The 26,354-nt window shown below is 46.3% G+C and overlaps 2 protein-coding genes across 9 annotated transcripts in view; both read left to right on the forward strand.

Annotated features, from left to right (window-relative positions):
• LOC144581918 (uncharacterized) overlaps positions 1-26,354 on the forward strand; it is a 91,821-nt gene that overhangs the window by 7,637 nt on the left and 57,830 nt on the right. The gene's annotated exons all lie outside the window — the stretch shown is intronic.
• Positions 440-25,526, forward strand: LOC108590784 (small ribosomal subunit protein eS24-like). Of its 7 annotated transcripts, none has more exons than XM_054252836.2 (6): positions 440-12,774; positions 13,141-13,225; positions 15,107-15,266; positions 19,977-20,096; positions 22,142-22,565; positions 23,262-25,526. In XM_054252836.2, the coding sequence occupies exon 5, from the start codon at positions 22,151-22,153 to the stop codon at positions 22,529-22,531; it is 381 nt and encodes a 126-aa protein (XP_054108811.1). In that variant the 5' UTR covers positions 440-12,774; positions 13,141-13,225; positions 15,107-15,266; positions 19,977-20,096; positions 22,142-22,150; the 3' UTR covers positions 22,532-22,565; positions 23,262-25,526. The 7 variants fall into 7 exon arrangements, with proteins under 7 accessions (XP_054108811.1, XP_054108808.1, XP_078223943.1 ...); XM_054252833.2 differs by lacking the exon at positions 19,977-20,096 and having other exon boundaries at positions 440-637; positions 12,456-12,774; XM_078367817.1 differs by lacking the exon at positions 19,977-20,096.

Genomic DNA, 26,354 nt, shown 5'->3' on the forward strand with positions numbered 1-26,354 from the left:
CTTACCCCAGGAATGGGGGAGGGGGAGGGAGAGGGGAGAGGGGGGATGGGGGAGGGGGGAGGGGGGAGGGGGAGGGAGGAGAGGGGAGAGGGGAGGAGAGGGGAGAGGGGAGAGGGGAGGAGAGGGGAGAGAGGAGAGAGGGCTCCCATGCTTCTGTGGGAGGGGAACCAAGGGAGGAACCCCTATAGGTAAAGAGCAGCAGAATTCTAACCTTGAAGTTATTCCCGCCCCATTCATGTTTTCGACCAATTAGAGGAGTTTTTTCACACTTCCATGGGAGAGATTGATTTTTGACTCTGCCCGCAGCTCTACCATTTCTTAAAGTGCCCTCAGCCTGAGTTCCTAGAGCCAGGTGCGAGTTGCGCCAGTGCGCATGCACGAGGCACAAGCCACTCCTAGGGTCATTGTGACTTTCACCGTTGCCAAGCAACGGGCTCCTGAGACCTGGCAATGGATAAGCACCCTGTGGCAGTGAGTCAGAAACAAGACTCAGGCCACGCCTCGCCAGGACGTTCACAGGAAACTCTCTGGAGGCCAGGATTCATGAACGGTCGAACAAGAGAAAGAAACTTAAGGTGGAGGGATCGCAGGAAGCAGCCTGGAATCTCAGCCTCAGGCCTGTGCCAAGAGAGTACAGGTGGGTGTCCCCAATTTGTCTTGGCCTGGTCATCTCGAAGTACACATCTTCATGTGTGCCCATGAGCTGCTCTCTCACCCAGTGGTCATAGTCATGAAGAGCAGAACCCTGCAGCTTCAGGGACTGCCTGGAGCTGGGTTTTACTGTGCCACTGCTGTATGTCTGTGTGTGTGGGTGTGTATGTATTGTTTGTTGTGTGCACACGTATGTCTGTTTCAGATTAATCTCTCTCTCGCACTCTCTTTCTCTCTCTGTACATCTGTGTGCACGTGAGTGTGTGTGTGTGTGTGTGTTGGGGCGCATGACCCTGTCTGACAGAGAGCGGTTTCTTGCACGACGGCCTTTCTTTTGGTGAACTTCTCCCTGTGTTTCTGCCTGGGTTGTGTGGCCGGTTGTCAGTCGTTTACCCGGCAATTCCAGCTGACATTTCGGGAGGAAGGTCTAGGCAAACTATGGAGGGAGCTATGGGGGCCCAGCGTATATTTCGATCACCTGCCCATCCTGAACTGCCTCTTTCATGGGACCAAGAAAATCACAGCACAGCCAAGGACAAAAGCCTCAGCACAGCTCACAGCTCACCTGCAGGAGGGGTAAACATAAATCTCAAGGAAGATAGTTCTCACTTCGCTCGCTTCTGACCTCATTGAGAAATCTAGCCACAGCTCCATACAGGAACCACAAGGATGCCAAGAACGGGATGTAGCAAGCATCTCTATCCCTCCAACGCTGGCCTTTCTGGCCAAGTCAACCATTTGGCACTCCTCTTCGGATGCCCGTGGCAGTGGCATTGTGCTGTATTTGGCCTGGATTCTGGCCTATGCTCTGTCCTCCCTCTATCTCTGTCTACCCTCTTTCAGAGAAGCCTAAAGGCTTCCTGATCTGGCTAAGTGTCTTCACCATAGAACACTTCCCAGTCCAGCAGGGAGGAAGTACTTGGGGATTTGTTTCCCATCTGTTTCTTCTCCAAACCTGTTTTTCAATGATTGGGCAGGTGCGAAGAAGGTGGAGCCGGGGGGTTCCATCCCTGCCCCGGACAGGGAAGCTTTCTCAGTCTCCATGAGAAATCTTGGAAGGCTGCATCAAAGTCTCCATGGAAGGCTGCGTGGCTGCCCTTTGGCTTCTCCAAAAAGTGCTGGTGCAATTCACCTGCACTTCTCTGGTTCTTGAGGGCCACCTGTCACTATGCGTTTGGGGAAAGTGCCTTCAAGCACTGAATGTTTTGGCTGCCATGGATGCCAGGGAGCAAGTGAAGGGGACTGGGTTTAACTGGGTGCAGGGGTTGTTGCATCAGGTGTACCTGCTGGGAGGCGGGGTGGGAAAACAATGCCTTGAGGTCCCTGATATCTTTCTGTTTCCCACTGAGGCCCTTCTGCCCCTCTCCATTGTAACTCTATCCCTGCTTACCCTGTGGGATCCAAAATTGGATCTGAAGAGGAATGGGGAGAGCCCATCGGGCACGCTGAAGCTTCTCCTTCATCAGTAGCTGAAGCAGAAGAGCTCCGGAGGCAGTCCTGAGAACAAGAGTCTTAGGAATCCGACCCCAGCTTTGTCACACATATGTCTGTTTCCCACAGCTCACCAAACCTGCTGCTTTTGCCATGTGGATGGTCAGGTTGGGACACCATGCCTTGTGGTCCCTGAGATATTTCTGTGCCCAGTGCCAACCTTCCCACCCCAATCCATTGTAACCCCATCCCTATTTACCCGGTGGGATCCAAAGAGGACTGGAAAGAGCCCATCGGGTACCCTGAAGTTTCTCCTCCGCTGGAGCTGAAGCAGAAGAGTGCTGGAGGCGGTCCTGAGGACAAGAGTCTTATGGATTTGACCCCAGCTTTGTCACTTGTACTGGTGTTTCCCAGGGCTCCCCAAACCAGCTGCTTTTGCCACCCAGGTGGTGGGGTGGAGACACCACTCCTTGAGGTTGCTGACATCTTTCTGTGCCCCAGTGAGGCCCTTCCTGCCCCTCTCCATTGTCACCCCATCCCTGCTTCCCCAGTGGTATCAAAGATCGGATTCAAAGAGGGAAGGAGAGAGCCCATCAGACACCCTGGAGCCAGGAGCCAAAACAGAAGAGTACTGAAGGAGGTCCTGAGGACAGGAGTCTTATGGGTTTGACCCTGGCTATGTTGCACATACACCCAATTTCACAGCTATTCAAACCTGCTGCTTTCACTACCCACCAACACCACTGTAGTCCCACCTGCCTCAGCCATTTCTGCAAGCGGCTACAGCCTGAGTTTCCTGAGCAAGGTGCGAGTCAGCGTCACCAATGAGCATGCATGAGGCACAAGCCACTCCTAAGGGGATTGTGACATTCACCATTGAATGGCGACGGGATCCTGAGTGTTGGCAAATGAGGAGTTTCCTGAGGCAGTGTGTCAGAAACAAGGCTTAGGCCACTAGTCACCAGGACCTCCACAGGATAGTCTCCAGAGACTAGGACTCCCAATGGGTTGACCAGGATTCGCAGAGGGTCGACCAGGAGGAAGAAATCTCAGGTGGAGGGTTCCGCTGGGGAGCAACGCTGAATTGCACCCTAAGGCCTGTGACAAGGGAGTACATGGGAGTCTCCTGAAATGTCTTACCTTGGTTGTCTCAAGTACACATCTTCCTGGGTGCACATGGGCTCTCTCTCACTCTCACCAGAGGGTTGTCAGTCATGAAGAGCAGAACCCTGCAGCCTCAGGGACTGTCTGCCGCTGGGTGTTTCTGTGCCACTTCTGCTTATCTGTGTGTGGTGGCTTGTGTGTGTCTGTCTGTTTGAGTTTGTGCGCGTGTATGTCTCTGTCTGTGATTATGTCTGTCTTCTTTCCCACTCTCTTTCTCTCTCTCTGTGCATCTGTCTGTGCGTGTTGGGATGCATGACCCTGTGTGCCAGAGAGTGGATTCTTGCACCACAGCCTTTCTTTTGACGAGTCTCTCCCTGTGTTGCTGCCTGGATTGTGTGACCGGTGGTCAGTTTTTTTGCCAGCAATTCCAGATGGCTTTGGCCTGGGGAGGCGTGGGCAATGTGGGGAGGGAGATGTGTTGGGCCACCATATGTGTCAATCACCTCCCCATCCTGAGAGGCCTCTTTCTGTGGACCAAGGCGGTCACACCCCAGCCAAGGACAAAAGCCTCAGCATACAATGAGTCCATCTGTAAGAGGGTTGCCAACCCACTTCAAAGAAGACTGTTCTCACTTCTGTCACCCATAACCTCATTGAGAAATCTAGCCACAGCTCCACACAGGAACCACAAGGATGCCAAGAATGGGATGTGGCAAGCTTCTCTGTCCCTCCAACGCTGGCCTTTCTAGTCAAGTCAACCATTTGGCACTCCTCCCGGATGTGTGTTGGGATGCGTTGTGCTGTATTTGGCCTGGACCCTGGCCTATGCTCTGTCTTCCCTCTTTCTCTGTGTGCCCTCTTTCTGAGAAGTGTAGAGGCACTTCCTTGTCTGGCTCAGTGTCTTCAACATAGAACTCTTCCCAATCCAGCAGGGAGGAAGTTGGTGGAGATAAATTTTTCATCTGTTTCCACTCCACACCTGTTTCTGGGTGATTGAGCAGGAGCAATGATGTGGAGCCATGGGCTTCCATACCTGCCAAGGAAAGGGAAGCTTTGTCAGTCTCCATATCCTAGTAGATGGCTGTGTGGCTCCCCTCTGGTTTCTCCAAAATGTGCTGTTTCAATTCACCTGCACTTGTTCTCTTATTCTTGAGGGCCATCTGTCACTATGCTCCTGGTGAAAGTGCCTTCAAGCACTGAATCTTTTAGCTGACATGGATGCCAGGGAGCGAGTCAAGGGGACTGGGTTTCCCTGGGTGCCGGTGTTCTGGCATCAGGGGTACCTGCCAGGTGGGGGCACCATGACTTGAGGTCCCTGAGATGTTTCTGTGCCCAGTGAGGCCCTTCCCGCATCTCTCCATTGTAACCCCATCCCTGCTTATGCTGTGGGATCCAAAATTGGATCCGAAGAGGAGTGGGGAGAGCCCATTGGGCACCCTGAAGTTTCTCCTCCACCAGGAGCTGAAGCAGAAGAGCGCTGGAGGTGGTCCTGAGGATAAGAGTCTTATGCATTTGACCCCAGCTTTGTCACATGTACGAGCATTTTCCACAGCTCCCCAAACCTGCTTCTTTTGCCACTTGGGTGGCGGGGTGGGGAAACCAGGCGTTGAGGTGGCAGACATCTTTCTGTGCCCCAGTGAGGCCCTTCCTGCCCCTCTCCATTGTAACCCCATCCTGCTAACAAGGTGGGATGCAAAATCGGATCTGAAGAGGAGTCCGGAGAGCTCCTCGAGCACTCTGAACCTTCTACCCTGCCAGAAGCCAAAGCAGAAGAGTGCTGGAGGTGGTCTTGAAGACAAGAGTCTTATGGATTTGACCCCAGGTTTGTCCCACATATGTCCATTTCCCCGACTCCCAAACCTGCTGCGTGTGCCACCCGGGTGGCGGGGTGGGGCAACTGTGCCTTGAGGTTGCTGACATATTTCTGTGCCCCAGTGGGGCCCTTCCTGCCCCTCTCCATTGTCACCCATCCCTGCTTACCCGGTGGGATCGAAGATCAGATTCAAAGAGGATAGGGGAGTGCCCATCAGGCACCCTGAAGTCAGGAGCTGAAACAGAAGAGCACTGAAGGAGGTCCTGAGGACAGGAGTCTTAAGGGTTTGACCGTGGCTGTGTTGCACATACACCTGCTTCTCATGGCTCCCCAATCCTGCTACTTTCACTCCCCACCACCACCACTGTAGTCCTAGTAGCTGCGGTCATTTTCTTATTGGGCTGCAGCTTCGGTTCCGGAAGCAGGTGGTATTTGGCCTCACCAGTGTGCATGAATGGGGCACAAGCCGCTTCTCAGGGGATTGTGAAGTTCACCATTGAATGGCGACGGGATCCTGAGACTTGGCAAAGGAAGAGTTTCCTGTGGCAGTGTGTCAGAAACAAGGCTTAGGCCACTCCTCACCAGGACCTCCACCAGATAGTCTCCAGAGACCCAGACTCACAGTGGGTTGACTAGGTTTCAAAGAGGGTCAACCAGGAGGAAGAAATCTCAGGTGGAGGGTTCTCTTTGGGAGCAGCATAGAATTCCAGCCTCAGGCCTCTGACAAGGGAGTACAGGTGAGTCTCCCCAAATATCTTGCCTGTGTTATCTAGAGTACACATCTTCCTGTGTGCACATGGGCTGCTCTCTCACTCTCACCAGACGGTTGTTAGTCATGAAGAACAGAAGCCTGCAGCCTCAGGGACTGCCTGCAGCTGGGTGTTTCTGTGCCACCTCTGCTTATCTGTGTATGGTGGGGTGTGCGTGTGTGTGTGTTTGAGTGTGTGCACATGTATGTCTCTCTGTCCGTGATTATGTTTCTCTGTTATTTCCCGCTCTCTTTCTCTCTCTCTCTGCATCTATGTGTGCGTGTTGGGACGCATGGCCCTGTGTGCCAGAGAGCGGTTTCTTGCAACACGGCCTTTCTTTTGACGAGTCTCTTTCTGTGTCGCTGCCTGTCATGTGACTGGTTGGCAGTCATTTCCCCAGCAATTCCAGTTGGCTTTTGCCAGGGAAGGCATAGGCAATGTGGGGAGGGAGATGCGTTGTGCCACCATATGTTTCAGTCACCTCCCCATCCTGAGATGCCTCTTTCTGAGGACCAAGACGATGAAACCCCAGCCAAGGACAAAAGCCTCAGCATAGCTCATTGTCCACCTTCAGGAGGGTTGCCCACCCACCTCAAAGAAGACTGTTCTCACTTCTCTCACCCATAACCTCATTGAGAAATCTAGCCACAGCTCCACACAGGAACCACAAGGATGCCAAGAACGGGATGTAGCAAGCATCTCTGTCCCTCCAATGCTGAACTTTCTGGCTAAGTCACGCATTTTGCACTCCTCCTCGGATGCCCATGGCAGTGGCATTGTGCTGTATTTGACCTGGATTCTGACCCATGCTCGCTCCTCCCTCTTTCTCTGTCTGCCCTCTTTCTGAGAAGCTTAAAGGCTTCCTGATCTGGCTACGTGTGTTCAACATAGAACACTTCCCAGTCCAGCAGGGAGGAAGTACTTGGGGATCTGTTTCCCATCTCTTTCCTCTCCAAACCTGTTTCTCAGTGATTGGGCAGGTTCGATGAAGGTGGAGATGTGGGCTTTCATACCTGCCCAAGACAGGGAAGCTTTCTCAGTCTCCATGAGAATGCTTAGAAGGCTGAGTGGAAGTCTCCACGGAAGGCTGCATGGCTGCCCTTTGGCTTCTCCAAAAGGTGCTGGTGTAATTCATCTGCTCTTGTCTCATCCTTGAGAGCCATCCCTCATTATGCCCCAGGGGAATGTGCCTTCCAGCACTAAATCTTTTGTCTTCCATGGATGCCAGGGAGCAAGGGAAAGGGACTGCATGTAACTGGGTGCAGGGGTTGTTGCATCAGGTGTTCCTGCCGGAAAGTGGGGTGGGAACACAGTGCCTTGAGGTCCCCGATATCTTTCTGTTTCCCGCTGAGGCCCTTCCTGACCCTCCCCATTGTAACTCTATCCCTGCTTACCTGATGGGATCCAAAATTGGATCTGAAGACGAATGGGGAGAGCCTATCAGGCACCTTGAAGCTACTCCTCCATCAGGAGCTGATGCAGAAAAGCACTGGAGGCAGTCCAGTGAACAAGAGTCTTATGGATTTCACCCCAGCTATGTCGCACATTTGCCTGTTTCCCACGGCTCTTTACACCTGCTGTTTTTGCCATGTGGGTGGTCGGTTGGGGACACCATGCCTTGAGGTCCCTGAGATCTTTCTGTGCCCAGTGTCAACCTTCCCGCCCCTCTCCATTGTAACCCCTTCCCTACTTACCCAGTGGGATCCAAAATCGGATCCGAAGAGGAGTGGGGAGAGCCCATCGGGCACCCTGAAGCTTCTCCTCCGCCAGAGCTGAAGCAGAAGAGTGCTGGAGGTGGTCCTGAGGACAAGTGTCTTATGGATGTGACCCCAGCATTGTCACATGTACGAGAGTTTCCCACGGCTCCCCAAACCAGCTGCTTTTGCCACCTGGGTGGTGGGGTGGGGACACTGCGCCTTGAGGTCGCTGACATCTTTCTGTGCCCCAGTGAGGCCGTTGCCGTCCCTCTCCATTGTCACCCCATCCCTGTTTCCCCGGTGGGATCCAACATCGGATTCAAAGAGGAAAGGGTGCCGATCAGGCACCCTGAAGCCAGGAGCCTAAACACAAGAGCACTGAAGGAGATCCTGAGGACAGGAGTCTTATGGGTTTTACTCGGGCTGTGTTGCACATACACCCGTTTTCACGGCTCCCCAAACCTGCTGCTACCCACCACCACCACTGCAGTCCTACCTGCCTCAGCCATTTCTGCGAGTGGCTACAGCCTGAGTTTCCTGAGCAAGGTGTGAGTCAGCGTCACCCATGTGCATGCTTGAGGCACAAGCCGCTCTTCAGGGGATTGTGAGGTTCACCATTGAACGGCGATGGGATCCGGAAACTTGGCAAAGCAGTAGTTTCCTGAGGCAGTGTGTCAGAAACAAGGCTGAGGCCACTCCTCACCAGGACCTCCACAGGATAGTCTCCAGAGACCAGGACTCTCAGTGGGTTGACCAGGATTTGCAGAGGGTCGACCAGGAGGAAGAAATCTCAGGTGGAGGGTTCCCCTGGGGAGCAACGTGGAATTCCAGCCTCAGGCCTGTGACAAGGGAGTACAGGTGAGTCTCTCCAAATGTCTTGCCTGGTTATCTCGAGTACACGTTTTCCTGTGTGCACATGGGCTGCTCTCTCACTCTCACCAGAGGGTTGTTAGTCATGAAGAGCAGAACCCTGCAGCCTCAGGGACTGCATGCGGCTGGGTGTTTCAGTGCCACTTCTACTTATCTGGTTGGTGGCGTGTGTGTATGTGTGTTTGAGTGTGTGCGCGTGTATGTCTCCCTGTCTGTGATTATGCCTCTCTCTCCTTTCCCGCTCTCTTTCTCTCTCTCTGCGCATCTGTGTGCATGTTGGGATGCATGGCCCTGTGTGCCAGAGAGCAGTTTCTTGCACCACAGCCTTTCTTTTGATGAGTCTCTGTGTCTCTGCCTGGGTCTTGTGACTGGTTGTCAGTCGATTCCCCAGCAATTCCAGATGGCTTTTGCCAGGGGAGGCTTGGGCAACGTGGGGAGGGAGATGCGTCAGGCCACCATCTTTTCAATCACCTCCCTATTCTGAGAGGCCTCTTTCTGTGGACCAAGAGGATCACACCCCAACCAAGGACAAAAGCCTCAGCATAGCTCATTGACCACCCACCTCAGAGAAGACTGTTCTCACTTCTCTCACCCGTAACCTCATTGAGAAATCTAGCCACAGCTCCACACAGGAATTACAAGGGTGCCAAGAACGAAATGTGGCAAGCTTCTCTGTCCCTCCAACGCTGGCCATTTTGGCCAAGTCAACCATTTGGCACTCCTTCTCTGGTGCCCGTGGCAGTGGCATTTTCTTTATTTGGCCTGGATTCCGGCCTGTGCTCTATCCTCCCTTTTTCTCTGTCTGCCCTCTTTCTGAGAAGACTAAAGGCTTCCTGATTTGGCTAAGTGTCTTCAACATAGAATACTTTCTGTCCAGCAGGAAGGAAGTACTTGGGGATCTGTTTCTGTCTTGTTTCTTCTCCAAACCTGTTTCTCAATGATTGGGCAGGTGGGATGAAGTTGGAGGTGTGGGCTTCCATCCCTGCCTGCGACAGGGAAGCTTTCTCAGTCTCCATGAGAAAGCTTGGAAGGCTGTGTGGACATCTCCATGGAAGGCTGAGTGGCTTCCCTTTGGCTTCTTCAAAAGGTGCTGGTGCAATTCACCTGCACTTCTCTGGTTCTTGAGGGCCATCCATCACTATGCCCCTGGGGAAAGTGCCTTCTTGAGGGCCATCCATCCCTTTGCCCCTGGGGAAAGCACTGAACCTTTTGGCTGCCATGGATGCCAGAGAGCAAGGGTAGGGGACTGCGTTTTACTGGGTCCAAGGGTTGTTTCATCAGGTGTACCTGCCAGTAGGTGGGGTGGGAACACAATGCCTTGAGGTCCCTGATATCTTTCGTTTTCCCACTCAGGCCCTTTCTGCCCCTCTCTATTGTAACTCCAATCCTGCTTACCCAGTGGGATATAAAATTGGATCCAAAGAGGAATGGGGAGAGCCCATCAGGCACCCTGAAGCTTCTCCTCCATCTGCAGCTAAAGCAGAGGAGCACTGGAGGCAGTCCTGAGAAGAAGAGTTTTATAGATTTGACCCCAGCTTTGTCGCACATATGCGTGTTTCCCACTGCTCTCCAAACCTGCTGCTTTTGCCACCCGGGTGGTGGGGTGGGGACATCATGTCTTGAGTTTGCTGACATCTTTCTGTGCCCCAGTGAGGCCCTTCCCACCCCTCTCCATTGTCACCCCATCCCTGCTTACCCGATAGCATCCAAAATCAGATTCAAAAAGGAAAGGGGAGAGCCCTTTAGACACCCTGAAGCCAGGAGCCAAAACAGAAGAGCACTGAAGGAGGTCCTGAGGACAGGAGTCTTATGGGTTTGACCACGGCTGTGTTGCACATACACCCGTTTTCATGGCTCCCCAAACCTGCTGCTTTCACTACTCGCCACCACCACTGCAGTCCTACCTGCCTCAACCATTTCTGCAAGCAGCTACAGCCTGAGTCTCCGGAGCAAGGTGCGAGTCAGCGTCACCAATGCGCATGCATGAGGCACAAGCTGCTCCTCAGGGGATTGTGAGGTTCACCACTGAATGGCGACAAGAATCTGAAAGTGGGCACAGGAGGAGTTTCCTGAGGCAGTGTGTCAGAAACAAGACTTAGGCCACTCCTCACCAGGACCTCCACAGGATAGTCTCCAGAGACCAGGACTCGAAGTGGGTTGACCAGGAGGAAGAAATCTCAGGTGGAGGGTTCCCCTGGGGAGCAGCGTGGAATTCCAGCCTCAGGCCTGTGACAAGGGAGTACAGGTGAGTCTCCCCAAATGTCTTGCCCTGGTTATCTCCAGTACACATCTTTCTGTGTGCACATGGACTGCTCTCTCAGTCTCACCAGAGTGTTGCTAGTCATGAAGAGCAGAACCCTGCAGCCTCAGGGACTGCCTGTGGCTGGGTGTTTCTGTGCCACTTCTGCTTATCTGTGTGGTGGCGTGTATGTGTGTGTTTGAGTGTGTGCGCATGTATGTCTCTGTCTGTGATTATGTCTCTCTCCTTTCCCGCTCTCTTTCTCTCTCTCTGTGCATCTGTGTGTGTGTGTTGGGATGCATGGCCCTGTGTGCCAGAGAGAGGTTTCTTGCACCACAGCCTATCTTTTGATCAGTCTCTGTGTCGCTGCCTGGGTCCTGTGGCTGGTTGTCAGTCATTTCCCCTGCAATTCCAGATGGCTTTTGCCAGGGGAGGCATGGGAAACATGGGGAGGGAGATGCATCAGGCCACCATATGTTTCCATCACCTCCCCATCCTGAGAGGCCTCTTTCTGAGGACCAAGATGATCACACCCCAGCCAAGGAAAAAAGCCTCAGCCTAGCTCATTGTCCACTTGCAGGAGGGTTGCCCACCCACTTCAAAGAAGGCTGTTCTCTCTTCTCTCACCCATAACCTCATTGAGAATTCCAGCCACAGCTCCACACGGAACCACCAGGATGCCAGGAGTGAAATGTGGCAAACTTCTCTGTCACTCCAACACTGGACTTTCTGGCTAAGTCAACCATTTGGCACTCCTCCCCGGATGTGTGTTGGGATGCATTGTGCTGTATTTGGCCTGGAGTCTGGCCTGTGCTCTGTCCTCCCTATTTCTTTGTCAGCCCTCTTTTTGAAAATCCTAGCGGCTTCCTGATGTGGCTCAGTGTCTTCAGCATAGAACACTTCTTGGTCCAGTAGGGAGGAAGTTCATGCGGATCCGTTTCCTGCCTGTTTCCCCTCCACACCTGTTTCTGGATGATTGAGCAGGTACAATGACGGTGGAGCTGTGGGCTTTTATACCCGCCCGGGACAGGGAAGCTTTCTCAGTCTCCATGTCCCACTGGATGACTGCGTGGCTGCCCTCTGGCTTCTGCAAAATGTGCTGTTGCAATTCACCTGCAATTCTTCTCATTCTTGAGGGCCATCTGTCATTATGCCCCTGGGAAAGTGCCTTCCAGCACTGAATCTTTTGGCTGCCATGGATGCCAGGGAGCGAGCCAAGGGAACTGCGTTTTGTGGGGTGCAGGGATTGTTGCATCACAAGTACCTGCCAGGTGGCAGGGTGGGGACACTATGCCTTGAGGTCCCTGAGATTTTTCTGTCCCCAGTGAGGTCCTTCCCTCCTGTCTCTATTGTAACCCCATCTCTGCTTACCCAGTGGGATCCAAAATTGAATCTGTATAGGAGTAGGGAGAGCCCATTGGGCACCTTGAAACTTTTTATCCACCAGAAGCCAAAGCACAAGAGTGCTGGAGGTGGTCTTGAGGATAAGAGTCTTATGGATTTGACCCTGCTTTGTGGCATGTATGCCCATTTCCCATGGCTTCCCAAACCTGCTGCTTTTGCCACCTGGGTGGCGAGGTGTGGACACCATGCCTTGAGTTGCCTGAGGTCTTTCTGTGTCCAGCGAGAACCTTCCCGCCCCTCTCCATTGTAACTCCATCCCTGCTTACCTGGTGGGATCCGAAATCGGATCCGAAGAGAAGTGGGGAGAGCCCATCGGGCACCCTGAAGCCAGGAGCCAAAGCGGAAGAGCACTGAAGGAGGTCCTGAGGACAGGAGTCTTATGAGTTATATCCCGGCTGTGTTGCACATACACCCATTTCCCACGGTTCCCCAAACCTGCTGCTTTCACTCCCCACCACCACCACTGTAGTCCTAACAGCCTCGCCTATTTCTTCAAGGGGCTGCAACCTGAGTTCCCAGAGCCACGTGCAAGTCGGCCTCATCAGTGGGCATGCAGGAGGCACAAGCTGCTCCTCAGGGGATTGTGAGGTTCACTGTTGAATGGCAATGAGTTTCTGAGACTTGGCAAAGGAGAAGTTTCTTGTGGCAGTGTGTCAGAAACAAGGCTTAGGGTGCTCCTTGCCAGGACTTCCACAGGATAGTCTCCATAGGCCAGGATTCGCAGAGGGTGGACCAGAAGGAAGAAACCTCAAGTGAAGGGATTGCTGGGGATGCAGCATGGAATTCCAGCCTCAGGCCTGTGCCGAGGGAGTGCAGGTGAGTCTCCCCAAATGTGTTGCCTGGATATCTCGAGTACATGTCTTCCTGTGAGCCTATGGGCTGCTCTCTCACTCTCACCAGAGGGTTTTAGTCCTCAACAGCAGAACCCTGCAGCCTCAGGGACTGCCTGGGGCTGGGTGTTACTGTGCCACTTCTGTATGTCTGTGTGTGGTGGCGTGTGTGTGTGTGTGTGTGTGTGTGTTGCTTGTGTGTGGGGGCGTGACAGTGGAGCTCTGGGCTTCCATACCTGCCTGGGACGGGGAAGCTTTCTTAGTCTCCATTTCCCACTTGCTGTCCCTTCTTGCCTCTTTCCATTGTAATCACATTCCTGCTTATCCTTGGGATCCAAAATCGGATTGGAAGAGGAGTGCAGGGAGCCCCGAGGTCACCAACAATTTCTCCTCCGCTGGGATCTCTTGGAAACCCCTCATCCCAGAGCCTTTGAGAGGTAGGTTCTTTTGGAGGCCAGGATTCACGATGGGTCGACCACTAGGAAGAAAATTCAGGAAGAGGGATTGCCAGGGAAACATGGTGGAATCCCAGCCTTAGACCTGTGCCCACAGAGTACGGGTGAGTCTCTCCAACTGTTTGAACAAAGAAGCTCACCTGGATTTTCCACCTAGCCCATGCACAGGAAAGTCAGACAAAGTACTTTGCATCCTGGCATGTGGGCGTGGATGGAGGCATGGCGCTGGGAAACACTTGCCTTTGTAACCATAGCCCTTGTGTACTCAGTAAGATTAGTTTTTTCCTTAACACAGTCCCCCTCTGAACAGCAAAGTGCAACTGCTGTTGGGATATGGGTGTCGATTGCCTTTTAGCTACTTCCTGCTGAATTTGGGTGTAGGAGGGGGCCTGCAGTTGAGGTTTCCTCCAGAGTGGAGTCTTCCAGGGTTGCAGGTTGATCCAGAGGTCTAGGATAGAAATCATGAGCCAGTTGTTAACCACACTCCACGATCCTGTTTCTTGAAAGCCTTTAGCCCTGTGTTTGATTGATCCCTGAGTTCTTTAACAATAACTGATTGATTTACAAGGTAACACCATTCTTTTCCTAGAAAGGGACATGTTTCTTCTCTCTCTGCTATTAGCAGATACAGGGACATTTTATTTTGAAGAGCTAACAGCAGCTAAAGAGTTAAGCTGCTTCTGCAGAGAGAATTAGCAACCTCTTCCATGTTATTATTTAACTCCTAAGATAGCTCAAAGTAAAACTAAGTAGCGGTAGTAACTCTTCCAATACCAGTATCATGTCCTCCTATTATTCTACCCCATCCCAATGAAAGAAATAATTGGGGTTTGTGTATGGGGTTGGCCTTAGCAAGATAAGACTGCACCTGAGAGTCAGTGTAAATTGTCATGTGTGGGGGGGCACTAGGACACTAGGAAGCAGGAGATGAGAGCTATTAGGCCAATTTGTAGGGGTAACCACATAGAGTCTGGTTGCAAATAATAGAGTTATAGTCCTGTTAATGCCAGGATGTAAGTTAGACTCATGAGTAGTTACTTTCCTGGGGATCTTGTTGGAAGGGCAGATGTGCATCCTCTAACAGCTCACAGGTGTATGAAGGGTCATCTCCTGGAACTTCAGGCTGTGGACTGGAGGGCCCAGGATTTTCTTCAGGAGGAGTTCAAGGCTTCAGCTGAGTGTGATGACTCCATGAGTCAATTCTCACCACCTTAACTGCCATTGGGGTAGACAGAATAATGGAAAACCGTGCTTCCCAAGATGGGCCTGGAGAGGGAGAATCACTGTGGCTTTGAAGGAAGGGCTGTTATTGCTTTGAAAACAGCGATGGAGTCTGAATCTAGGGATTATATCATTAATCAGGACTTTTATTACCTCTTGGGTTTTTTCTGTTCTACAGGGTAAAGCCTTAACCCAATTCGTGTAGGTATCTAGTGTGTACTAGACTTAGGATATGGGTAAAGTCCATTTGCCAGTCCTCACCTGGGTAATGACCAGTTCACTGTTCCCCAGGAGGAGTTTGCGATGTTCCAAAGTATTATTTTTCTGGCATATTTCACATCCTTTGACTATCTGTTGAACAGCCTTGAAGAGGCCTTTTTCTGTAGATATAGATCTGGCCATTTGATGTGAATTCTCTATACCATATGGAAGATTTGATGTAGGGTTTAAGTACTTTCCCCCGGCTGGAAGCAGGTAGAGTAGTTTTCCCTCCTCAGTACTATCCATTCTGAAGGAAGAAGATTGGGAGATTGTCCACTCTACCTCTTCTGATGAGCATTGACGTCTAGTTCCCTGGAGGGGGATTTTCCATATTAAAGGTCCTTCTATAAATTCTTGACTAGCTGCCCTTTTCACCTCTAGGTCAGCTCAGCGACTGCCCTCTGCTTCCTTCTCATCTCCTTTTTGGAGACCTTGGACAGCTTGTAATGTCTAAAATTTCCTTGTAACATTTAATGGGAGTTCCTGCTGAGGTTAGGAACTCTCTTTCCTTCCTGATTGCAGCATAAGCATGCAGAACCAGGTAAGCATATTTGGATAATATTGGAGTATTACAAGGGCCTGTTATAGGACTTTACTAGACCCTGAGCTTTTAAGTTTCTTACAATATCCTGTAGCCGCTTTTTGGCTTCCAGTCTTAGGAGTTACACATAACCTAGCACTGCGGACTAAGGGAAGTAGCCCTGTGCATTTATACAGCGGGAGGTTCTCATAAGCATAAACCTGAGGGCACCATGGGCATGGGTCCCTCACTGCCACCCCAAGAGCGTCATGTGCGGGAAATATCTTAGAGGAAAGAGCTGGGAAGAAGTTTCCCTCATGGAAATCTGGATCCAGGAGGTTGTGGTCTGAAAGGCTGGGCGTGGCTTGCACAGGTGGCTTTTGTTCCCACCACCAGGCCCAGCCACTACAGCGGCCATCGTGCAGCCACTGCTGCCAGTGTGTGTCTAAAAGGCTGGGTGTTTCTCACACAGGCAGCAGCTGTTCCAGCTGCCCTGGCCAGCTGCTACTGTGCTGCTGCTGTGGTTCTGAAGGGCTGGTGATGGCTCACATAGGCAGCTTTTTCTTTGGAGTTTTTAAGTTGAGCCCAAACTTGACCAGAGAGAACTGGGAATTTGGGAACTCCCTTCCTCCTGCTGACCCCCAGTTTGGCCCAGAAAAAGAAGAAAACAGCAAGAAAGGGAAGCTGATTTGGAGAAAGCCTGATGCTTATGTCTTTAAGTCCTGGCAGCTGTGTAATTGAAAGGCTGGGCATGGCTTGCAGAGGCAGCTGTGCCCACCCGGCCTTGCCTCCACCAGCTGGATGCAGCCCCATGCAGGTCCAGCTGCCCAGTGTTCCTCCTTAACAAAATTAAAAGAACTGAAAGGACAGATTAGCAAGCCAGAAGGGCTTCCAGTTCACCACTTTGATGTACCCAGGTCCTTGGCCTCTCTTACCCCAGGAATGGGGAAAAGGAGCCTGGAGAAATGGTGAGCTTACCATTCAAATAAATATTGTGGACCCAAAGAGTTTAGCAGAGAGTGATTAGACAAAGAGAGAGAGAGAAAAAAAAGAGAACAAATATGAGAAAGAGTTCCCACGCTGCCATGGGTGAGGATCCAAGGGAGGAATACATATAGGTAAGGAGCAGTGGGATTTTAACCTTGAACTTATTCTTGTGCCATTTATATTTTTGTCCAATGAGAGGAAATCTTTCAAACTTCTGCTGGAGTGATTCATCTTTGACTTTGATATCGGATTGGCTACTTGACCCCCAACCGAGGCCTCTCTTCCCAGAGCTTTCGGTGGGCTTTTTGAACAAAGAAGCTCACCTGGATTTTCCACCTAGCCTTTGCATGGGAAAGTCAGACAAACAACTTTACATTCCCAGATGGGGGCTGGATGGAGGATAGTGCTAGGAAACTCTTGCTTTTGAAACAACGCCCCTGGTGGACTCTGGAGGAGAAGTTTTTCCCTTTAACACAGTCCTTCAGGAAGGCAGTCAAGGACATATGGGGATTTGGTACAGCTGGTATTTCTAATGGTGGATCTCTCCTTAAGGAGGAAGACTTAGTTTTAGAGATAGGATTGTCCATAATTTACATTTTTCTTTCTGAATGATTGAAAACTGAAAACCTAGTGGAAAGTGTTTGGGTTCAGGTGTATTGCTTATGAAAATAGCTTCTCAATGTGACACCTTGAGTCATTTCTTTCCTCTATGTGTCTCAGTGATCCCAAGGAACGTGGGTCTTTAAGGCATCAGGTGATAAACCTTTATGTGTGCCCTCCTGATTAAGGAAAATTCCTTGTACGTTCATAAGGAATTCCTGTTTCACATCATGAGCAATAAGCTCCAACACTCCTAAGAGACCTTAGCTGCCTAACGTACCTTTGGCTGGGAGGAAGAACCTCCTTTTTCAGAACTTACATTCATAGAGCACTTCATAATTCTGGTGATTCATGGAGAAAGTTTAGATTTATTAATTGACCTCTGTTTCAGAATCTGGCTAGTTTTAAAGGTAATTTTTTTTTGTTTTTATTTTTGCATAAGCCATAACAATTCACTTTCTTTTTTGAGAAACTGTTTTCTCCTGACCAAAATTTTGAACAAGAGAAAAGGTTCTGATAACTATAGTTAGTAATCTCACACAAAACCTTGACCTCAGAGAAAAGTGAAAATCACAAAGCCGCAATTAGCACAATCTCTAGAGAATAGCACATAAAGCTACCTTAGAGCAGAGCTTCAATTCCAACCTTGTTGAGATAGAAATGTGTGTAGCTGAAACAAACCTAGGAGGATTGAGACCAAGAGGGGTCTTACCAAGGATCCCATTGACTCTGGTGAAGTCAGATGAATGAAAGCTGTTCATGCTGGCACCACGGCTCTGGCTGTCAGCAAAGTGACAGAGATTACTAGAGGTCTGTTTTATCCCTTTGTGGCTGGCACAATGACAACCTTAAATAATGAGATTCAGAAAACATGATCACGTATAGAGTTTATTCGAGTGCAAAGCTTGAGGATGGCCATCTGGGAAAGCGCTGGCTACAAACAAATGGAGTCAGTGTTTCCAAAGTGGAAGAGTTAGGGTTTTACTTGCATAAGAAAAGTTCTGGTAGAATTACAACCTTTTCCACACAAGACCAGGAACATATGACACAGCGATTTGTTTTGTTACTGGTTGCTACATTCCAAGCAAGATTATTTTCTTACTCCTTGAGGAGGGTAGTGATCCAAGGAGGGAGCTTATCTCTGGCACCTTTTGGTCTTAATTATTTGGAGTAAAAAAGGCAGAAGTTCCAGCTGCATGCCATGTAACTCAGGTTGCATAGCCACATTCCTTGAAGGCCCAGGACAACTTAAAATTCCAGCAGCTTTAAGTGTGAATTATTTAATGTCACGTCTATCTTTGAGGAGTCTAATTTACACTGCCCTATTTGGAAAACCAAAAATATGTAGAGAAAAAGATTTTTGTCTTCTCACCGTATCTATACCCAAATCAATTTGTTTCTTATGTTAAACCATCATATCTTCAATATTATGGTATTTGAGAGTCTTATTTTAACATCTTATACTGAAGTTAACTTTAAAAACTAGCTGTTAAAAGACTAAAGCCTAGTCTATCTGTTAAAGTATTATGCCTGTATGATTTTCAATTTAGGGCTTATATCTAAAGCCATTTTTTTCCTTCCCATTCATCATATCTTGATATATATGCATATTACCCTGGATTGGAGTATGATATTGCTCTTGTCCTAATTCAGCTTTAAACTATTTTATCTGAGGAATCCTCCAAAATGACCTTCTTTCATAATTTTGAGTGTGGCACATAGACTATCTCAACTGTATCCTCCACATTTGGTAAACATGCACTGGCCATTTTCCCATAGTACAATAATAAACACAGATAATTTGGTTTAATTATAAAGTCATTGCTCTCATGTTGAAAAATTTTTAGTGACTCTCTTTTGTCTACAGAGAAAAATTCTGACTCTGACATGAGACACCAGGACATCTATTATCTGAATAGAATCAACCTTCTTAGCTCACCCGGCTGTCATTTCTTCCAAGCTAGCCTTTCAACTAGCCATGCTGGAATACTTGGTTTTTTATATAGTCCTCAAGCTTTCATTCTCCTGTAGTTTTGAAGACATTATTTCGTTCTTTTTTGCCTGCATGATGATGGGGTTTAGGACACACTCCCCCAAAATATGGCACCTTGGCATTTGAGAAAACAGCAGACTCAAGAAGGCCATTTTCACCTTCCCTAGACTCTTTCCCCTGGAAGCTGGACCTAGGAAGGTCACTCTCTAACCACTCTGACCTTTCTCCTGTGAAGTGGGTGGGAGAACAGCCCTCCCTATACACAGAGGAAAGGACCATCTTTACATTTGAAGCACAGGGGCACAGTGAAGAATCTGAGCAAATAGGCCTTGCCAAGTCTCCCACCCCTGTTTATTACCATTAGGTTATATCCTCTTTGTCCAATCATACTTCTCCATGACTGAGCACTCTTTATTAAACCTAATTATAAAAATACCGAAGTTTATCTCCTTGAATCTGCATTACTGAAGGCTCTTGAGTTATATAAAATTTATATTAAATAACTATGTATGCTTTTCTCTTGTTAATTATTTTTTTGTTATAAGAGTCTCCATTGGGAACCTAGTGATGGGTGATGTATTAGGCTGTTCTCACACTGCTATAAAGACACACCTCAGACTGTAATTCATAAAGAGAAGAGATTTTATCAGCTGATGATTCTGCAGGCTGTACATGGAGCTTGGCAGAATCTGCTCAGCTTCTGGGGAGGCCTCAGGAAACTTACAATTATGGCAGAAGGCAAAGGGGAAGTCAGCTCTTCACACGGCAGGAACAGGAGGAAGACAGAGGGAGGAGGTGCCTCACACTTTTAAACAACGAGATCTCATGAGAACTGTCTATAATAAAGATAGCAGGAAGGGAGACATCCAACCCCATGATCCAGTCACCTCCTACTAGTCCTCACCTTCAACACTGGGGACTACAATTCTATCTGAGTCTTGGGTGAGGACCCATATCCAAACCATATCAGATGAGAAGTCTTTTCTCCCTTAAAAAGATAATTCTTTTGTAAAACTCTTCAGCAGCACAAATATCAGAATTCAATTAATTCAGTATGTATTTAGTAGGTATTGCTGTATACCAGTTACTGTACTAGGCTCTAACCATAATGTTCAATTATACAGACCTCCCTTTCTTTGTTTGTTTAAAAGGTAGTCTCTTACTAGAAAGACACTTCCAGATTCTAGGGACAAAACACTGATGGAACCCACCTAGAAAGGGGTTCTCACTGTCCAGGCCTTCTAGTTGTACAGTCAGAAGCCTGGCAAAAGGTTGGTGTTTATCTTTTTCCTTCACGCCTAGGGGCTTTACAGCTTTATGAATTCAAGAAGTCTCTATCATAAACTCAACTGCATTTTCATAAAAGAGTTCAGTTAACCTAGACTTTCGTGCCCTCAATTCTGGTGTTCTATTCTCTTCCTTACTAATAAATATCCTATGTGGATTTTTTTTTTAAAGAATAGGACAGTAAATTAAATTACTGTCATTAAATTCTTCAGCTTTAGAGTCTTCCTTTTCTGTTTATATTGTCATATAATGATTGTGTTTTCTTGAATCATATCAGAGACTATAAGTATGCCACTTTTATGGCAATCCATCACCTACATAAAAGCTACATTGTTAATACAAGAAAAAAAGTGATTTCATAAAAACTGCAAGGGTTTTGCACTTGTTGGCATAACTGCAGCAACAGCTTCATGAATTATCTTTTTTCAAAAAGTGCTTATAAAGGTCCTTATGCTGGACTTATTTACTTTAAATGGAAGGCAACCACAGGGGCAGACCTCAATTTACAGTACATATCAAGCAACTCAACTTAGTCTTGTAAAGTCATGACTTTTTTCCTGATTTTGGAGAGCAATTCTAACATCTCTAGGGGCACTTTATATGGGTCCCATGGTGTTATTTTTTTATTTTTAGTTTTATTTCTTGGGACGAAGTTTCGCTCTTGTTACCCAGGCTGGAGTGTAATGGCACGATCTTGGCTCACTGCAACCTCTGCCTCCTGGGTTTAAGCAACTCTCCTGCTTCAGCCTCCTGAGTAGCTGGGACTATAGGTGTGCACCATCATGTCCAGCTAATTTTTTGATATTTTTAGTAGAGACGAGGTTTCACCCTGTTGACTAGGATGGTCTCGATCTCTTGACCTCATGATCCACTTGCCTTGTCCTCCCAGAGTGCTGGGATTATAGGTGTGAGCCACCACCATGCCTGTTCCCCATGGTGTGTTATTATAGGTATAGGGTATTTCACTAAATGCAATAAAAAATACACAAGAACTGAAACAGACCACTTTTTATTTATTTTCTATGTATTTTAATTTTATTGTATTTCAAGACAAATTTGTAGAGACAGGGTTTTGCTGTGTTACCCAGGCAGGTCTTGAACTCCTGGCCTCAAATAATTCTCCCACCTTGACCTCCCAAAATGTTGGGATTACAGGAGTGAGCCACTATCTTTGGCCAGAGAGTATTTTTTTTTTTTCTGAGATACTCAATGCACGGGTGAGAATTTCTCAGACAAAATGATTAACGTCACATGGCATTTTAAGTGGACATTTGCAATACTTGAGCTCACCACAAAAGCAACAGAAGAGGCTAAAAAATTATTACAGTAGTATAATATGTATTACAGCTAATTTTATGCAGTTATAATTTAATACTTCCATTTTGTATTTGTTTACATTTCTCTTGACTACAAACGGCACCATATACAGTCAGTGTTTGTGTAAGTTTTGATAAATTTTTACTTTTTATAATAGATTTTTGTATACTTTATGATAGTAAATGATAATCTAGTTTTCACATTTATTTTATACATTCATGACATATCTAGCTTATGAAATGTGTGTGTGGGTTTTTTTTGGTATTTCTAGGCTACATCATGTTTTTTTTCTGCCAGTTTTTCTAAATTGTCAGAATTCTCCAAAAAAATTTCTGATATATTTATTTTAAAAAAATGTGTGTGGGTTGAATCATGAAGTTCAAACCTGTGTAGTTCAAGGGTCAGTAGTAGTTTCATTCCTTAAGGTTCAGAGGAGTTGAGAACTTCTGCCTTTATCATAGGTTTACTATTCAGGGAAGTAATAAAAATATTTAATAAAGGACAACCCACTGAGAGCTGATCTGATAGTTTATATGGATGTAAATAAGAAGAGTATGCTGATTAAGCTGAACACAGACTCTCTGGAAAAATTTTCACTTGTTCATAGAAAATCAGAGTAAAAATCAGAGTTGTATACTACTTAATGATAACATCTCATTGTTTATTTAAAACATTAATTCTGCTCTTTTCCTCCTCGGCTGTCTAAGGATAGGCCGCCATCATGAACGACACAGTAACTATCCGCACTAGAAAGTTCATGACCAACCGACTACTTCAGAAGAAACAAATGGTCATTGATGTCCTTCACCCCGGGAAGGCAACAGTGCCTAAGACAGAAATTCAGGAAAAACTAGCCAAAATGTACAAGACAACACCGGATGTCATCTTTGTATTTGGATTGAGAACTCATTTTGGTGGTGGCAAGACAACTGGCTTTAGCATGATTTATGATTCCCTGGATTATGCAAAGAAAAATGAACCCAAACATAGACTTGCAAGACATGGCCTGTATGAGAAGAAGAAGACCTCAAGAAAGCAACGAAAGGAACGCAAGAACAGAAAGAAGAAAGTCAGGGCCAATGTTGGTGCTGGCAAAAAGTGAACTGGAGATTGGAACACAGCCGAAAAAGTAAAAGGTGCCGCAATGATGTTATCTATGGCCGTTGTGGATTTTTCACGAGAAGCTTATTAATAAACTAAAAACTTTTGTGTGTAAAAAAAAAAACAAACAAAACATTAATTCTGTACTTGAAAAGTTTTGAGTAGCAAGCAGCCTTCTAATTTTTGATGTACCCTTTCCCTTACTCATGCACTCACCATTAATAATTATTTTCTAGATACTTCCTTCAGAAACATTTTGCATATCTTCCCCTGCTTTTTCATTCTCATCACTACTTTTGATAGTATGATATAGTATTAAAGAAACCAAGTCTTCAGTTAGATATGCATTCAAATCCTGGCTCAGACAAATACCAGCTTTTTACCTCAAGGGAATTATTCAATATTTCTAAATTTCAATTCCCTTATCTATATAGAATTGTTAGGATAACATGGTCTAAAGTGTGCAAAATAATAACCAGTGTCCACCTTTGGGCTTTTCTGTTCCTCTACTAAATTTAAAGCAGTAACCAAAAGCTGCTCTTCTTATCTGCTCATTTTGTAAATCATTTCTATGTCTAATCAAGGCACTCACATGAATGAGAGTTCACTGCTTATGAAATAAGATAAAAACTTATTATCTCTAAATAAAAATTATATTTTATCTTAATTTCCAAACTGTACCTTATGTTTAGGTAAAGTTAAATATTTCTATTTTGCCTTTGCTTTTGCAGTGCTCTCCTCTGGAATGCTTGACACCCACTCCACTTGAAGATGTGCTACACACCGTCAATACCAGCTTGAGCTCCATGTTATTCAAAACTATGTTTTCTCCCAATTGAACCTATGATCATCTTTGTATCTTATAAACTTGCCTATGGCTGTGTTTAGCTATTTAAGTGCTTTCCTTTCTTTTCTATGTAATTAATTTTAGCATTTCAATGCAGGGTGTACTAGGTTGTTCTTGCATTGGTATAAAGAAATACCTGAGACAGTAATTTATAAGAAGAGAGGTTTGATTGTCTTACAGTTCTGCAAGCTTTACATGGAACTTGGTACTGGCTTTTATCATGGTGAAAGGCAAAGAGTGAATAGGCACGTCACATGGTGAAAGCAGGAGCAGATGAGAGAGGTAGGAGGTGCCACACATTTTTAAATGGCCAGATCTCATAAAACTCACTTAGTATCATGAGGACAACATTAAGCCATTCAAGAAGGATCTGCACCCATGACCCGATCACCTCCTACCAGGAATCACCTTCAACACTGGAGATTATATTTCAACATGAGATTTGGGCAGGAGAAACACTCAACCATAACATTTCATCTCTGACCTTCCCTTCAAATCTCATGTCCTTCTCACTTTGCAAAATATAATCATGCCTTCTCCGTACTGCCCAAAAGTCTTAAATTATTACAGAATTAAATCAAAAGTCCCACATCTAACTCCAAAGTCTTATTTGAGACTCATCTTCTTCTACCTATAGGCCTGTAAAATCAAAATGAATTATTCATTTTCAAGATACAATGGGAGTACAGGCATTGGGTAAACATTCCTGTTCCAGAAAGAAGAAATCATCCAAAAGAAAGGAGTTACGGATTTCACACAAGTCTAAAACCCAGCAGGGCTATAATTAAATCTTAAAGCTCTAAAATGATCTTCTTTGGCTTTGTGTCTCACATCCAGGGCACACTGGTGCAAGGGGTGGACTCCCAAGACCTTGGGCAGCTTCACACCTGTGGCCTTATAGGGTTCACCTGCATGGCTCTTCGCACAAGTTGTTGAGTGCCTGCCCCTTTCCCAGGTGCAGGGAGCAAGCAGCTGGTGGATCTACCATTCTAGGGTCTGAAAGACTTGGAGAATGGGTTTCATGTGGTATTAAGCCTGCAGGTGCACAGAATGTCAGTGTGGTAGATCTTGGCAACCTCCACTTTATAAATAAAAGAGATTTAGCTTGCTCACAGTTCTGCAGAATTTGTAGGAAGCATTGTGCTGGCATCTGCTCAGCTTCTGGAGAAGCCTCAGGCAGCTTTTTCTGTCATGGTGGAAGACAAAGGGGGAGCCTCCACATCATGTGAAAGCGGGAGTGAACAAAAGGTGGAGAGGTGACACACACTTTTAAATGATTGGATCTCATGAGAACTCATTACTACAAGGACGGTACTAAGCTATTTATGAGGACGCACCACCATGACCCAATCAACTCCCATCAGGCCCCACCTCCAACATAGGGAATTACATTTCAGCATGAGAGATGGGAAAAATATCTAACTATATTACATTGTATTATACACTTCACATGGTAGAGAGAATTTAATGTTTCTTAAGTAACTAGCTAATTTAACTTCATAATGTTAGAAAAATGTATGAATGAACAAATAAAAAGCAAACATGCCATGACAAATGCTTCTTTTGGCACATATGTTAGCTCCATCATCTTAATTACTGATTTAAAAAATGCTTTGATTCTCCTAAAATTTTTGAAATGTTTAAGTTCTTGATTTAACCCCAGGGCTTCTTGGATGGCTTTGTGTTATTCAGACTAAAGGAATTACAGAATTTCAGAGCTAGGCACATGACTTCCTCTTAGAGCATCTTTTCCCAGTTGTCATTCAGCTTCCTCTGGACCATTCTTACTTTGGACTAAATCATGGTGAAATAAGGCAGTTAATTATGCTTACAAGCCAATATACAATTATTAGGTAATTTTACTGTGTTTTGCTGAAATATTTTAAATTTCCTTTGATCTCCATTTATTTATTTTCTATCTTGTGCAGGCACCGTTTTACATAAAATGTTTCATTTAAAGTGGTCAGGTGATTTAACTATCTGAGACTTCAGTCTCCTATTTGCAATATTGATGTGTCATTTGTAAGTTTATAAAGAATTTTATTTACAAAAGTGTAGAATAATGAAATTTGGGTAATTGTGTTTTGTTTAAGTCAATGTACCATGGTTTGAACAGAACTGTTCTATCTCTGGATAATTATTACTCATGTTTTGAATATAAATAAAAACTGTTTTTAAAGTTTTCTTTTCTTGTCATGTTTCAGTCTTAGCTTGGGTAATTATAATGTTATTCCTTCAGATCTGTGCTTCTTTGTGACACTATCTTTGCTTCTGTTTTCCTTTTTCCATCTTTTGTTTATGATCCTTTATTTCTGATTTTTTCCTTGTATGACCATATTATTTATGTACTTCCCATCTTCATCTGTATCACTGGCAAGTAACTAGCAAGTCTTGAAAAAGTTACTCTCTGGGTGTTTTAAAATAGTATGCTTGCATTGTAATTTTTACCTATAAAACTTACTTATTTTTATCATCATTTTTTTGAATTTATTTTTTTTCTATCTTTATACAGTTTTGCCATCCACATTATTGCTATTTTGTCAAGTCATTTATTATAGATGATACAGCTTGCTAAAAAGAGGTGCCAGAGTTTTACTCAGAAAATTTTCCAGTTTATTATTTTGTTTTTAGGAAACTTCATTTGGCTAAAAGAGCAGTGTAGAGCTTTAATAGCAATTCTGCATATTAGTAATGTTTTTAGACCAGGCACAATTGGCACAATTCTACATATTGTACCTATGCATGCAAGTCAATGAGTTTAAATTTTTAATTCACATGATTGATCTTTACCAATTTGCTATTGATTAGACACAGAACATTAACTTACCTGTATCTAAAGATCCTTTGCCTGAATCACTTATTTAACTAAAAGAACAAATCAATATTTGTGTACACCTAAGAGTCATATTGCTAATATCACTGAGAATGTCTTGCCCTTCATGTGGGAGATGTAGTAAATGTTGGTGATTGCATTATT

Source organism: Callithrix jacchus, chromosome 3, assembly GCF_049354715.1.
Source record: "Callithrix jacchus isolate 240 chromosome 3, calJac240_pri, whole genome shotgun sequence".
Lineage (NCBI taxonomy): Eukaryota > Metazoa > Chordata > Mammalia > Primates > Cebidae > Callithrix > Callithrix jacchus.